This window comes from Typha angustifolia, chromosome 14 (assembly GCF_048772165.1).
Source record: "Typha angustifolia cultivar Huaian chromosome 14, ASM4877216v1, whole genome shotgun sequence".
In the NCBI taxonomy this organism is placed as follows: Eukaryota; Viridiplantae; Streptophyta; class Magnoliopsida; order Poales; family Typhaceae; genus Typha; species Typha angustifolia.
The window spans coordinates 12,549,022-12,563,972 of NC_133252.1; the positions used below are offsets into that span (position 1 = coordinate 12,549,022).

Consider the following 14,951-nt stretch of genomic DNA (forward strand, 5'->3'; position numbering starts at 1 on the left):
TCCATAGTTTCTTTTTGCTTGGATTGTATTCCCAATCTGCTCTTGTGATGATTGATTAGCTGCCTACTTCAGAGACTAGGAAGATTTGTGATGATTTGTAAAAAAACTACATCAGCTCACTTGAGAAAGAGCAACACATTCTCCACAACATCAAAGGGTGCAAGGATTTACTACTCTGATACACACTCTCCATCTACAATACCACCTCATTCTAACTGTGATATGATTTGTTTCATAATGTAATCAGTAGCTAACCTGTAGACTTTCTCAGATGGGTGAACAGCATCATAAAATACATACGACGGCACATTTAGGCAAGTTGGGGTCAAGTAGTTGCACAGCGGCCCTACTTCTGTGAGCCCAGTTCCACAGCATCCTCTGCTTGTCTCCCTAAACCCTGTGTTAATTTGTGTTATGAGGTACTTATCATGCACAAGATTTGAGTTCAGGGAATTAATTAAGATGAATCTTACCATACTTGGTAGGATGTTTCAGGATCTCCATTAGAAACTCATATGAATTAATGTATACAAACTTGCTTCCAGAGAGTAATTGCTGCATCTTAAGTAATAGTTTTTGGAGTTTGGCATTGTAGACGATGGAATCCGAGTTTTGTTCAGCAACACATGCCCGGTCTAAGAGATGATGAGTTCTACTTACAGTGATTTGAAGAGGTATGCAACCAATTGGAGGTAGACCAGCAACACAAAATAAACGAGCACCAAGACTATATAACTCCTGCATCGAAGATTCAAGCATGTAATTATAAATAATGGTAACGTTAGATGATGATGTTTGAGATCATACCTTGACAGCGTTGTGCACTTTATGGAGTACAAAGTTTTGATACTCACTTATGTTAAATTCTCCTCTTCTGTTTGGCAAATCATAGAAGCTCACAACAAAGTCATTAGTTCCTGAACTGATGAATATTAGTGCGTTACCAACAATTCTAACAGCCTCTTCCTCTCCTGCAATTTTCCTAAGCCTCACGAGGTACAATTTGAACATCTTCAATTGCCTCGACATCGGTATTGTGTTCGTGACGGCCGACGTTGCATCGTCGAACCCTGAGCCTGCAGACGCAAAGTTTGCGCCGGTCAGGATATCTTTGTCTGAGAGGGTTGGATCCATGAACGGCCGTGAGAATTGCTTGAGGCCTAGCTCGGCCGATAGGAAGTCGGGCACGAGACGGCCATTGGAGAACCTCCCGGTGGCCTTGTTCCCCGGAAAGTCCTGGCCATAGGGATAGTGTTTGGCTATTGCAAGCGTCGGAATATAGCCATTGTTGCCGGTATCTAATGATGAATCACCGAAGTAGAAGATGGCGGAGAATTTAGGTGGCTTCTCTCTGGCGTCCTTGGAGACGTTCTCAGTAATGCATGAGAAGAGTAGAACCAAGATGAGTAGTAGTTGCGCCATCGCATTCCTTTGTAGGACTTAGTGAGACTCGATTCTGCTTTATATTGCAGAATGCCCACAAAGTTTCTAGCATATGACTCATCAAACGCTTGTTCTGGAGGAAGAGAACTATGACAAAATTTGTTAATGCTTTTGTCTACGTGTATATGATGAAGAGTATAATGACAATCTTCAACAGGAGCAGCATGGAAACTTTGGAATGTTATCAATCTGTGATTGTCTGAAGCACTAGCGACAATGTTGCCAATACAACCTGTGAGTAGCTCTGCAACATCGACTCTATACCGTGGGTTTCAACTTAAACATTTTGGATGCATTAAAGATGATTGCATGTGAGGTAAACAATTTCATATTTCACATTTATATATTTTTTAATGAAATTTGCATTTCTTTTAAATTATCTCACACTCATACCGAAATGTTCTTCTATTAATTCATCGTCATACTACAGAAAACAGAGGTGTGTAAGAAGTTATACACGCTGAAATGTACTTAAATATTCTATATAACTTCATCTAGTATGCGATTTCAGGACAGTATCTGTTGTCGTACTTCTTATCTCGCGTACGAGTATTTCTTGTGCACCATGCAGATGGAAGTTCCAATAGCATTAAGTTTTAACCTTCATGGTCTCGGTTAATATGAAAAGAAAAGCGATCCATAGAATATACTGTTACAGTTAATTTTCACAACAATATACAATGTTTATTGGAAGGAGAATCTTTTTATATGATTCTTATGATTCATGAAATACAACATCTATGTACTGAAAACTGTCAATGAGAAAATAACCGACTGCACAAATCCAAGGGTAGAGGATAAAACAATCGCTAGAAAATTCACAAATCTCTTTACAAATAAGTGTAGAACCTTGAAGACATGCTATAACAATATTGCAGAAAAAAACTGTGCATCAAGTCCGAAGAAGGGCGCGAATGCGGGAGAGGTACTTTACTTCTTTCTATCCCTATTTTCCTTTCATGCTGGTCTTGCAGTATTTCTGCCAAGTTCTTGCTCTCGCACCTCATAGCTGCACGGGACTATGCCCTCAAGTAGGTTAGCTGTTAGTTAGTTATCACCAGCTCACACTTGACTTAAGATGATGCACAACTTCAATTTACTCGGTCCAGAAAGCGAAATGGAGGATTGCCTTCATGAAAGAAGAAAGTGATTCTGAACCAAAATAATGCAGATAGGCTCAAAAGTGGTTTGGATGATGAGTGTTTGCTTTATTTTGTCAAGTCCACAGCTCAGTCACGCTCTGTGGTTTGCTTTAACTGGCCTACTCGTGTGTCTTGGATCATCAGTGGTTACAGTCAGTTGTTTCAATTAGAGTTCCTGCCGCCAGCTTATAAACTTGATGAGACCGGCTTGACTGAAACTGAAGAGGGAAACACCCACTTAAGCAATAACAATGTAATTTTTAACAGTCATTATTTTTCCGTTGTTCCAATATCTGTCTCAGACCAGACCATTTTCCAAGGTCCGCCTTTGGTTCCTAACCTGGAAATCATAAAATGATCTCATAAATAAGATAATGTAGTCCAGAAATACAAGTAGGTTTTCTACCTCCAAAATCCAGCAATTGCTCGCAAACTCATGAAAATAACCAGTCCCGTCCACACCCCAGCAAGACCAAATGCAGGAGCAGCCACCAGTAGGATCATTGATGAGACTATCCCTACCAAGAACTGCCCAATATAGTGATTGATATTATTGGAAATGTTCCTTCATGAAGATCGTAGGTAAAGTATACAGAAGTGAGCTAGAAATTCACACCATAGAGTATGCCGCATATGCAAAGTCAGAGACACCATAGTAAAGCCCGTCAATTACGAAAGCAATGGCATTTATCGGCTGAGAAACAGTCACAAACTGCAAGGTTCTCGTATTTAGGGATGGTGGTTCCCATATCAACAACATATTCAACAAAGCAAATTTCAATTATTCAATAAACATTACCCAGACTCCAGATCTTGCAATGTCAAGAACTGCTGAATCAGTAGTGAATAGAAAGGAAAAAGACCGAAATCCAAAGAACAAGACGATAGCTAATGCAGATCCAGTTGCTACTCCAATCTGATCAAATATAGATCAATAACATAAATATCAGATGAAATTAACATACAAAAGAAAGAAGGGGTCTGGACTGTGTTTATCAAACTAATTGGAAATTTCAAGAACTATACACCAGAAGAAACTGTTCCCTAACCTGTAGAACCCTGTAGACTATAAGGCGGGCTTGTTCATAATTCCTCTTAGTGTACTCGCTTGCAAGTAAAGCCTGTGAAAAAGTATGCAGTTTGCTTATAAACAGAAGCAATGAGACCTCGTGACTTTTGAGATGCAAGACATAACAAACCAAGTATACATGAAACCTTGAGAATAACAAACCTGACCAGCAAGTGCTAGTGCATCATTAAGCAGGGAAACTGCCAACCAGACCTGCAGGCATATTTGATGACCAGCCATTGGAATAGGACCCTCCCTGGCAGCCAAGGATGTTGCTAGTGTCATTGTTAGGAGCACTGAAATGGTTCTGCCAATTAGGAGACCACCTGCAAAATGATAGAATTATCACTGTCAGGGAGAAGGAATATTTGTAGGAAAATTATGTGATACTTGTCCATTTGTGACAGATACTGTGAGAAATTTATAGAATCTAAAAGCATCAAGAGAGGACTAAGACCATTCCATGGTTTTGTATTACGAATAATGAAAATGTGCATCTTAAATCTTCCAGAGTATCAGAAATGCTATTTCAAAGAACTAGTTTATCATTCTTAGAGTATCCAAATCTTTTAATATGTTGGACTTCTCAGAGCTAGATGCTAGCTGTCCATTAACATGTTAAATAATCTTTTCCATCAAATAAGATCTAAAGACACTTCTTCAATAATCAAAGTGTTTCTGGATGAAACAGTAAAATAAATTGACGTACCAGATGTTAGGTAACGCATTATTCTGTCATCAACAATATTTGGTGCAATCAGCACTACTTTCTTGTTCAGATTCCAGAGGAGAATAAATGCTATCAGATACCTAGTAAAATGGACAGAATCAAGCAAAGAATATCAGATACTCAGAGTCAAGTAGAAGCATGAAGAATAACAGAGTGAGTACCAAAAGAGGAAAGTACATTTTATTCATAATAATCTCATGATGGCTTTAACGTACTCAGAGATCACAGTAGCTATAGCAGCACCACTTACGCCTAGACCAAGAAGAAATATCAAAATAGGATCCAGTATTGCATTCAGTAGGTTACCAGCACCTGCATACAATATACTGTTATGCTGTGTCCTCTTTCAACATAAGCTTGTTAACATAAAGATTTCCTTAGGACCTTTAATGGAAGATGCAACTACTCATGCATGATACAGTATAGAACTTTGATCTTTCTAATTACAACATCTTACATATAAAAAATGGTCTCAACCTACTAACCAATGGCATATAATGGTGTCTTTGTGTCAAGGAAACCACGAAATGTGCCTTGTGCTGCAAGTGCTATAACAATTGGTGGAGCACCAAATGCTCTTAAAGTAAGAAATTGTTCAGCCGGTATTCGCATTGGTGAATCCTGCGTAGATCATAAACATGTGTTATGTTTTCGCACAAAATTTTACTCTGTGGATATATAGGGTAGTATGCCGGATCCTTCTCAACTACTGCTGCCACTATCACCAGTCCATAGCAAGAAAAATTGTTTCCTAAATAGCTTAATAAGTGAAGTACAAAATTGGTAAGCATTTCTCATTTTTCTCAATTTAGTCTTCTTCAACAACATAACAAAATTACCAAAATGTATAATCATCACGCATAACTAGGAGATTATGACCAAGTAATTTTATACCATATTTACAAGAAACACAAGAAAGTATGATCATCTTAGTCCCACTTACAACAGGTATACCCATGGCATTCATCAGGGCCCCTGATCCGAAAACCAACGCTATGGCTTCTACCACTCCGATACAAGTAGCCAAAGCCAGCGACGTCGACACTGCTGGAAGGAACATCCTATTTTCTCCATCACCACCACCTGCACTCACTACAAAAGGACAGCAACAAAAAATGATCATCCTCCATTGCAAAGATGGAATTTTTTTTCAACTCCTTCAAAATATAGTCCTCACTTGCATCAACTCCTGAATCATTCCTCAATGCTTGCTGCTCCGCAACAAAAGATGTAGTCACATTAAGCAACGGCACATTAAACAACTTCGAGACCAAATTAAAAATCGAAACCGAAACGCCAACAGCCGCCAACTCCGCCGACCCTTTCAACAAAAGGGCAAAAAAATAAAACATAAAATTCACAAATAATCAACAAACTCTAGTCTTTTTTCTTGCTCGAGAATTAACATACCCAAATGCCCAACAAAAGCGGTATCCACCAAAGACGTGACAGGATCCGCCGCGAGAGCCAAAACAGCCGGCAAAGCTATGTTTAATATATCCAAACCGATCTCGTCGACCCTAAACCGATCGAGAAAACGCGAAGCCGATGTGGGTTTTGGGAAGGGAGGCTTCTTGCTCTTGGCTTTGGGTATTTCTTGGGGTTTAGAAGGATTCTGGAAGCAGAGAAAGGTCCTACTATGGTGGTGATAGGAAAGCGAATGGGTTTGGATTGGGGAGTGAAATGAGGAGGTGGTGAGAGGAGAGAGGAGTAGAGAGATTCCCGCCATGGGAGAGAGGGAGGGGGGGAGGGAATGCTGTTCGATGACTCCTTTGCAGGCATTTCTGAGACCATAAACTTATACTCGCCTCCTATCCGTCGAATGGAAGATAACTTCCTTGGATATTTTGGAAGTTGTCGGTATGGTTACCGAGCGTTAATTCGAATTCGTTTCGGATCCAAGTTAGATTTCTTGTCGGATCTAACTTTGTTATCCATATCCAAATCCGCGAATCCTCAAGATATTTTCGCAACTCCGAAAGAAAATAAAAAAACCTTGCATTTTTACGAATTTGTAATTCACACCGCACCTTTTCACTATTTAAAATTCGATCCTCATGTTTTGCATTCTCTTTTTAAAAAATTTAAAAAGTAGAATATTTTCTCATAATCAAACTCTTCCGTTGATATTCATGAGAATAAAGTTATTTTGAGGCTTGAAACGTAAACAACAAAAAGATCACAAATTCATAAAAATAAGGGGGTGCGAAATATAAATTTTCCCATAAACGTACTACCACTGTAGTTTTGTACTGCACAAAAGTACGAATTTTCTTCCCAGGTAGGATCTATGTCCATTCTTTAACCGGATTTGCGTGGATTCTTCGTCAGATAATCCAAATCATACTCTAAGCATACCGCCAAAGTATTCGTGCCAACCAATTCAAGATTCCAGGTCCAAAATTTAGACCAAAATATTATATTTGGAGCGGATCTATATAAGGATTAGATCCACGCCCGATAAGTATATGTTAGTTATGGGCCTCAGATTGAGGTGGGCAGTGGCCCAGTTATATTAGCCCATGGGCCTAGAATGCTCCTCGGGCTTGCTTTCTTGGACCAATCGGGGCCTAATGACGGTATTAATTTTATTTTTCTTTGTATAATTCGACTTAGAACGATTGCTAATTAATCTATTATAATACTAGATTGGAAACCCATTTAAAAAAGAAAACTAACGCTGAGAGATGGCGTAATCAGGATTTGAGGGGTTGAAAAATGATTACGATTTACGAGGCCGTGGCGTGCACGGAGATGGGGAAGAATATAGTCAACGTCGCGTTTGGCTCGACTATTTTGCACAAAGGACCCTTAAAATATACTTATATATGTTAAATAACTGCTAATGTTATTCTATACAATAAAAAGTGATATTATGGCTTTTTATTAGATAAAACTCAACGCCAAAGAGAAAAAAAATATATATATATGAAAACGAATGAAAGAAACATAACAGATGGGACCATGAAGTTCCAGCAAAACACCACTAGGATTTAATTGAAATTGAATTGTTTCAGATTTGGTCTCTGGAGAGTTGGCAGGATGATTGATTGATCATTAACGCTTTTGTCAGCTGTGGCTATCAAAGGAACGGCCACATCCCTGTAGTACCTGCACTTCTTTAATTTATATATTATCTTTTATTATTCTAAACTATACAGATATATTACTACATCAATCCACAAAAATATATATATATATATGATATAAGAAATTAGGTAAAATGGTGAAATTAATATGCTTTGTTTGAAAGATATGTAAGCTGAAGCAATATCATCCTAGGTGAGGAAGTGAATCATACTTGAAAAATAATTAAACTACATGAGATAGAAGATATATGAAAGTAAATAAGATACAACAAATTAACATGATGCCACTTCTAGAGTATGAAGAAACCATGAAACTCAGGATAGATAGCGCATTAGATGAAAGAAACAACTCAACATATGCATCTTTGTAATTCCACTCTATTCGCTATCATCTAAGGCGCTATCCCTCCTGAGCTTTACGGATCCTTCCATACTTTTCTTCTTCTTTCTAGAAAAAAAATTTCAAAGAGAGGGAGAGGGAGAGGCTAAGAGAAGAGAGGAGCTGTGAAGAAATGGTTTGGGCCAAGGGGGTCTATTTATAGGAGGGTCCATGGCTGCATAGTGGTGTATGAAAGAGGAGAGTCACGTCTCTTAGGGCATGAAGGCCCTTGACTTATTAATAGATAGAGAAAGAAAAGGTTATACAAATAACTGTGAGGGAGAAGAGGGGGGAGGTCCATTTCCTTCCTTTAGGTTGAAGGAAAGATGGGCTCTTTCTCCAACTGTGTGAGCCCCATATGAGTTATAAAAACACCATAAACAGAAGAAGAAAAGAAATTAAAAAAAAAAAAACCTCCTACTTTTTCTCCTGAGCCTCTGTGTGTGTTAAATTACCAGAATGGGCCTCATGGAATTACTACCCTATGAGTTTGGTATGGGTTTTAAGTTTTGGCACCAATCATTTCCACAGGGATTGTTGACTCATGTCTGATATGAACTTATAGCTGGTAGGACTCTTCCTCTGGGGAGTATAGTCCTTGGTTCTCCTTTATAGCTCACAAGATTAGGGCATCTGGGCATTTGTATATATATATATACACAAACAGCTGGAGTTTGGCAGTCCATGATAGAGGTAGCTAGATTCATGGGCCTGTACATGAGAAGGTGCCCTAAAACTTTAGTAATATAGCCAGTACCTAGGTTGACAGTGGCTCTTTAGCTCCTTGGAATATATACCAAAGGATCGTTTTTCTGATACTAGTTTGAATAAATCAAATCTTAATAAGTTTTCTTTAAGTATTTGTAATGTCAATATTATCACTAATTATATATATATATATATATTGATTAGATGTGCAGGAGACTATGTATGGAAGAATGGTAGAGTTTTGTCTAACATATAAATTAGCCAATTCATAATCTAATACATATAGTTATAAGAAGTATGGATCTAAAATCTTTCATATGTTCAAAAATATTCTTTTCTTTTTAAAAACAAAAACAAAAGAATTAGTTCCTCTCTCCTTTATGACTGAGCATTACCTTCACCTGCCAAAGTATAGTACGATCAGATACCATTCAATGGCACATGTGTATAATCTTTAAAAATTATTCAGATAAAATATATATGTGGCATGGTAATTATTTTTCTATTATATTATACTCTTCAAAATCCTTTGTCTACTTATATCCCCCTTAAAACATGTATTACTTATGTAGATACTCTTATAATTATTATTTTCTAGGTTAAGTCTTAAGAATTTCATTAAAAAAAAGATAAAATACTCTTAGCAAGGAATAATGTATAAATTTTAATAGTTAGTTAATTCTAAGAGCTATTTATGTAAAAATAAATAGTATAAAAATTTTATCTTTTAGAAAGATATATATGTAAATATTAAATTTAGATGAGTATATAAATAAATACGAGACCTATTTTAATTGGATAAAAAAATAAAATGATAAATTTAACAAAAATAAAAATAAAAATTACAAAAAATATCCGGTAATTAAAATGCCTGGGCCTCGTAACTTGAGCGCTTTTCGCCTTCCCCCGTCCTCGTGGCTCTCTCCACGGCACTGACTCCCTTCGTACCACCTCACTTCCCCAGCGCGAACCCCGAGGCACTCCTTTAAAGCACCAGAGGTCAAATTTGCCCCTACTCACTTCCCCCACTTTCTTTCTGAGTCTCCGATAGTCGCAGTTCCTTGATCGCTCTGAAACGTCCTGACACGCTGTAACTAATGCATTGCCCTGCCACTCTCAGAGAGTGCGCCAGACTTGGTGGGAGGGAGGGTCCCTCTCCCAGGGCATTCTCGTCATTCTGGACATGTTATCTCTTTGGAGCTACTTAGCTTAGGTATGCTTAAGAGCCAGTTAAGCTTTGTCCCCTAAATTGTTGCCATTCATTAAATTGCTTGATTCGAGTACAAGCAATGCAAGTGTAGGTCAAGTATCCTTTGAATAATGTTTTAATTTTAATTATTATTTTTATTCAATTCGTTATATGGATACATTGGTCATTTGGAAGAATTCTAGTTCTAGGTGGGGGTACTTTTGGAATATTAGAGAGTAATGGGCCGGACTACCGGCCCAGTCATAAGACGATACGTGGCCGATAACCCGCTGATTTCAAGCCTATCTCGTCTTCTTGCTCGGTTTTACGGCAATCTCGAAGCTTCTCGAGGTAAAACCCGTAGATTTCGTGAATTGTTGAAGGTTTTGGCGTAGAAATGCAAGAAATTATTTTGGTTAGGGTAGGCCGAGTGTGGGGTGATGGGACCCCTCACCTCAGCTCATCTCGAACTCGTGGCTGAGAGAATTTCTATTTGCCATGCACTAATGGTAGCCGCGAGAAGTATTGCAGTGCCCGCCATTTAAAGATGCGATTTTTTATTTGGAGTGATTACAGAGAAAGGTAGCAACGAAGGATGGCTGCCTTCTCTCTCAATAGCTTACCCTTTCCACCTTCCAAACCACGGATCGTAGCTGAGTGTTCTGAATCTAATAAAGGTCTTAAACCAATAGTGGTGAGGGGAAATCCTCCCACCTTTGTCTCTGCTCCAGGCCGCCGCATCGTTGCTGGTAAGAAAAGTAAAGTTTCCCAAGGAATTGATGCTGCAATCCTATTTCTAGAGCAATTGTGTTATATTTGTTTGCACGTATGAGAATTCCATCGCTCAAGTTCTACTTGGAATAGTAAACTAGTAAATGTCTCCTCATCTAAAGTTCAATTTGGTAATTTGAAAATTCTAGTTGGTGATCTGCATGGTGATCTTGCTCAAACTAGAAGCGCATTAGAAATGGCTGGCGTTCTAAGCTCAAGTGGTCACGCTCTCTGGACGGGTGGAGACACGGTAACCATTTATCTTGCCTAACTTTAAAGTTTAGCCCTTTTAGTTCCTTGCGTTAAAAGTTTGTGCATCGCAATGTTTACATGCAGATATTAGTTCAGCTTGGTGATATCCTTGATCGAGGTGAAGACGAAATAGCTATCTTATCTTTACTTAAGTCATTGAATTTGCAAGCAAAGTCTAAAGGCGGTGCGGTCTTTCAGGTTTGATTTACTTACCTGATTCACGATCAGGACATTATTACCATGACATATTTTAGATTATGGAACTTTTGGGACAATTCAGATGGCTTATGGAAGTTTCGATATTATAGGTGAAATAAATATATTTTGATCAAGTTTTGGCATAAATTATGAGTAGCTCTTTAGAATGAAGCAAGGTCTTTATTGATGAGCATAGGTTGAATATCTTCTAGATCAATTGAATGGGATATTTGGAAAAAAAAAAAAAAAATCACAACGGTTTTGTAGTCTCTTTTGCAACTACTACTCAGGTTTTAAGGGAGAAGATGACTTCTGCAATTCCTTGTGCATGTTTACAAATACAAGACATGTTAGTGTTGTTGACGCTGCTCTTTTGTTCTGTTTTTTTTCAAAATGTGTTTATTAGCATTTTGATGGAGATCATTGTTGTTAGGTTAATGGAAATCATGAAACCATGAATGTAGAAGGTGATTTTAGATATGTTGATCCTGGAGCATTTGATGAGTGCATAGACTTCCTGGAATACCTGAATGAATGTCAAGACAACTGGGAAGATGCTTTTCTCAGCTGGATTAATGTGTCTGAAGGGTGGAAGGAGGAACGCACGTCTCAAAGTCATTGGAGTCCTTGGAACATTGTGAAGGTATTAAATGCATTTGTTACTTAGTATTATATCTAGGATAGGGTGTTATGAACAAAGAATTAGGGACTTCATTGCCTGCTGCAGCATAAGAATGTTATAATAATTTAATGAGTTATTAATAGCATTTGCTTTCTCATATCATCTTCATCAGTATTTACAATACATGGAAATTATCAAGTATGACAACTTAGATGTGATTCGTTGGAACTGACATGGCATATGCTATGCTTTTCAAATACTTAGTGTGGATCATGCAAAATGCATGTTGAAGCATTCTTTTTGTTTCTAAAACTTTTCTTAACATGCTGACAGAATTATGAAAATATTAGGACAGAGGCAGAAGGGAGTTAGCGCTAGATCATCTCTTTTCAGGCCCGGTGGTCCACTAGCTTGTGAATTGTCACATCATCCCATTGTCCTTCAGGTTGATGACTGGGTTTTCTGTCATGGTGGCCTACTACCACATCATGGTAAAATTCTCTGTCCCTCTCTCACTGTACATAACATGCATACATAGAATTATAGATATGCCTCTGATTTTCTTGTCCTCCATTTTTGTTTGTTATAGGGAATTATAATTTTCCCGTTTGTCTATTTTCTCTTCCTCATGTATGTGCTTATGACCTCATGTGTGCTTGTGCATCTGTCACAGATACATATGGAGATAACAGTTATTTCCTTTAATAGTTTTGCTACCACTTCAGTTTTCCATATTATGATTTGGATAAATCAGATGTCTTATAATGCGCTAATTTCCATTCTGCTTGAGATCAGCTTTTGCTAGAATTCTAATTGTGTTTACAGTAGTTCCCCATTTGAGCTTGCTAGAAAATTTTGCCCATGATGAAAACTCTGAAAACTGGAAACTAGATGTATTGATATTTCTATAGAAGTGCACTTTTGTGTAATTATAATAATCTGGATGACATAGGAGTTCTTATAGAGTCCTTTGGTGTTGCATTCACAGTTGCATACGGTGTTGAGCGCATGAACACTGAAGTAGCAGATTGGATGCAAGGATTCGTTGAAGATAGTGATACTCCAGATATTCCCTTCATTGCTATTAGAGGTTATGATAGTGTTGTTTGGAACCGCTTGTACTCAAGAGAGTCAGCACAGCTGAAGTATCAAGCATGTCAGGTAAGCTATCTCATGTACAATATAGAAAATACACACTGACTATGCAGCTGAACTTTTGCACAGGACAGCCCATCTCACTACCCTCGTAAATAATGTCCTCATTAAAATAGAGCACTCCATACTGACTTTGATAAATGGCATACTATAGTATATAAACTATAAGAGGAACAGGGGAAGAATGCACATTTATCATTTAAATGCAGATAATCGTGTTTGGCTACAACAATCCAGCCAGTGATCCTTCCTGCACCATATCTGCCAATCTCTAGCATTATGATGAAGAACCATCTAATTCACTACTGAACAACAAATTTTACTTGTTTTAGTTACTACTTCTTAAAATGGTTGCATTTTTTTAGATATCATCTGTTGTGGAAGAAACATTGCAAGCAATGGGAGCCAAAGGAATGGTAGTTGGCCACACTCCGCAGTCTGACGGTGTAAATTGGTATTTATGTGGCATTCTTTATATGAAAAGAAGTTAAACAGTGAGCAACTAGCATCCAAGACCTTTGAAGAGTCCACTTATGCCAGAGCTTTTCTTTTTCTGCAGTAAATATAATTGCAAAGTTTGGTGCATTGACGTGGGTATGTCTAGTGGAGTTCTTAATTCCAGGCCTGAGGTAAAAATTTTTTGTTCAGCTAAAGTTAGAACCTTAATACATTATATGATTCCTGCACAGTGCTATGGAATAATATTTCCAGATAATATTCTTTTCACAGCTTGCTATGTGATGAATGTATTTCCTCAGACTAGGATAAAACAATGGTACTGTTTGCAAATGCGTACTTCATTAATGCATCATTTGTTTTTGAGGTCAAGTGGTTTTCATTTATACACAAATCTTTCTTCCATGCTGCCAAGCTTTGATGGAGTTGCATTTAAGCCTTCAAGGCGACTGCTCAAAATTCTGCAATCTAACTATAATAATCAAAAGATACATATTCCTTCTCTCTGAATACAGAGTGTGACTGCACTATTGAGTGATAGTAGACTATTGCTGTGCACTCTACATGATTATAATAACATTTGAAAGAACTGATTCATTCAGTACCCGGGCAAATCCTAACTATTAGTACTGAACAGTTTAATAATCTTGTCTTAGAAAGCATAAATGGATTATGAATAGATTATTATGGTATGATGACAATATGAAGAAATGCCTGAGTTTCAGATGCCTCAGAATCTCTGGGTAGAAACTAGCAAGAATCTGAATGCCATGTCCTGTTTTTTGCATTTATATTACTACATTTTAGTGTGTCATGATGTTTTTCCTTGTTTTATCATTTCTAGCTGAATTGCAGATTTAAGATGCTTTGATTCTTGAGGTATCAAATGCACTTACTCAATTACTGGTGGACCAGGTTTTAGAAATAGTGGATAATAAAGCACGGGTTTTACGTAACCAAAGGGACTACTTCAACGAGAGAGAACTCATGGACTATTTATGAGAACTTCTATATGACTTGAGGTATGCCATCCTCATTCTTCTGATTTGTTATCTTCTAGGCACCTTTGTTTCAACATATTTGACTGTCTTGAATTCGTATTTATGGGATGAAATGTTGAATCTATCTTCACCTGCCAACTAGGCTACTTGAGAACTTTTGCAAGAGGGTACAATTTGAATGCTTATTGAATTAACATCTTTTTGAAATTCTAATTAGTGGCTGTTCCAAAAGCGAGATCCTTAAGTTCTCATCTATGATGACACCCATGTCGGTTTTACTCGGTAATGGAGGAATGAAGGAATATTGGATCAGCTGAAATAGGGAAACTTTTAGGTCATATCTCCTTTCTGTTTACACATGAGAAGCAATACAAACTTGTTACTTACAGGGGTTAAATATTCTACTTGCAGGGAACTGCCTATTCAATTCATACTGATCTGGAATAACCAATATGATACAGATTCCGATTGAATCTACATATCAAGAAGCCAGTTCATCAAAGACAATACATGTGATATATTTAAGGTCTGGGAAACCAAGGCTGTGACCATTTTTTTACATTTTGAAAGGACAAAATATACATGAAACAGAACAAGTCACACAGAAAGTATACTGGATTAATGTGCGAACTAATTATCATCTTTGAAATCAAAGGATTTACTTGTGTTACATCTGCATTGCAAATGCTCTTATCTGTATCTTATCGTGAAAATACCCGATGTGTGCACTTGTTACTGGATCATCAG

General features: G+C 37.6%; 3 protein-coding genes across 8 annotated transcripts; 1 reads left to right on the forward strand and 2 right to left on the reverse strand.

Annotated features, from left to right (window-relative positions):
• Positions 1-77: 77 nt before the first annotated feature.
• On the reverse strand, positions 78-1,466 carry LOC140775441 (GDSL esterase/lipase At2g24560-like). Of its 2 annotated transcripts, none has more exons than XM_073118729.1 (3): positions 808-1,458; positions 474-738; positions 78-397 (listed from the first exon to the last, which is right to left on the reverse strand). In XM_073118729.1, exons 1-3 carry the CDS (start codon positions 1,420-1,422, stop codon positions 207-209), a joined length of 1,071 nt encoding a protein of 356 aa, XP_072974830.1. In that variant the 5' UTR covers positions 1,423-1,458; the 3' UTR covers positions 78-206. The 2 variants fall into 2 exon arrangements, with proteins under 2 accessions (XP_072974830.1, XP_072974831.1); XM_073118730.1 differs by having other exon boundaries at positions 265-397; positions 479-738; positions 808-1,466.
• A 768-nt stretch (positions 1,467-2,234) lies between these two features.
• LOC140775439 (protein DETOXIFICATION 44, chloroplastic) lies at positions 2,235-6,150 on the reverse strand. Its single transcript, XM_073118726.1, has 12 exons — positions 5,795-6,150; positions 5,562-5,705; positions 5,328-5,476; positions 4,870-5,005; positions 4,600-4,696; positions 4,364-4,464; positions 3,817-3,980; positions 3,635-3,706; positions 3,385-3,501; positions 3,202-3,297; positions 2,992-3,113; positions 2,235-2,925 (listed from the first exon to the last, which is right to left on the reverse strand). The coding sequence occupies exons 1-12, from the start codon at positions 6,111-6,113 to the stop codon at positions 2,856-2,858; spliced, it is 1,587 nt and encodes a 528-aa protein (XP_072974827.1). The 5' UTR covers positions 6,114-6,150; the 3' UTR covers positions 2,235-2,855.
• Positions 6,151-10,164: 4,014 nt separating this feature from the next.
• Positions 10,165-14,874, forward strand: LOC140775723 (shewanella-like protein phosphatase 1). 5 transcript variants are annotated; one of them, XR_012106795.1, is made up of 11 exons: positions 10,165-10,498; positions 10,670-10,770; positions 10,857-10,970; positions 11,404-11,613; positions 11,948-12,083; positions 12,581-12,753; positions 13,113-13,201; positions 13,307-13,376; positions 14,119-14,225; positions 14,422-14,538; positions 14,616-14,874. XR_012106795.1 is itself a non-coding variant. In XM_073119131.1 (10 exons), the coding sequence occupies exons 1-9, from the start codon at positions 10,345-10,347 to the stop codon at positions 14,203-14,205; spliced, it is 1,134 nt and encodes a 377-aa protein (XP_072975232.1). In that variant the 5' UTR covers positions 10,165-10,344; the 3' UTR covers positions 14,206-14,225; positions 14,422-14,874. The 5 variants fall into 5 exon arrangements, 3 of the variants coding, with proteins under 3 accessions (XP_072975232.1, XP_072975233.1, XP_072975231.1); XM_073119131.1 differs by having other exon boundaries at positions 14,422-14,874; XR_012106794.1 differs by having other exon boundaries at positions 10,166-10,498; positions 14,119-14,538.
• The last annotated feature ends 77 nt before the right edge of the window (positions 14,875-14,951 follow it).

What these genes read in the sequence shown, in the direction of transcription:
- LOC140775441 (XM_073118729.1), bottom strand. Translation starts at nt 1,422, where the DNA reads ATGGCGCAACTACTACTCATCTTGGTTCTACTCTTCTCATGCATTACT. An exon ending in AAGTGCACAACGCTGTCAAG is followed by an intron (nt 739 to 807) that starts GTATGATCTCAA and finishes TCTTCGATGCAG; the next exon opens with GAGTTATATAGTCTTGGTGC. An exon ending in GAAACATCCTACCAAGTATG is followed by an intron (nt 398 to 473) that starts GTAAGATTCATC and finishes AAATTAACACAG; the next exon opens with GGTTTAGGGAGACAAGCAGA.
- LOC140775723 (XM_073119131.1), top strand. Translation starts at nt 10,345, where the DNA reads ATGGCTGCCTTCTCTCTCAATAGCTTACCCTTTCCACCTTCCAAACCA. An exon ending in AAGGCGGTGCGGTCTTTCAG is followed by an intron (nt 10,971 to 11,403) that starts GTTTGATTTACT and finishes CATTGTTGTTAG; the next exon opens with GTTAATGGAAATCATGAAAC. An exon ending in TGAAGTATCAAGCATGTCAG is followed by an intron (nt 12,754 to 13,112) that starts GTAAGCTATCTC and finishes GCATTTTTTTAG; the next exon opens with ATATCATCTGTTGTGGAAGA.
- LOC140775439 (XM_073118726.1), bottom strand. Translation starts at nt 6,113, where the DNA reads ATGGCGGGAATCTCTCTACTCCTCTCTCCTCTCACCACCTCCTCATTT. An exon ending in ATGCCATGGGTATACCTGTT is followed by an intron (nt 5,006 to 5,327) that starts GTAAGTGGGACT and finishes TGATCTACGCAG; the next exon opens with GATTCACCAATGCGAATACC. An exon ending in TTGCAAGATCTGGAGTCTGG is followed by an intron (nt 3,298 to 3,384) that starts GTAATGTTTATT and finishes AGAACCTTGCAG; the next exon opens with TTTGTGACTGTTTCTCAGCC.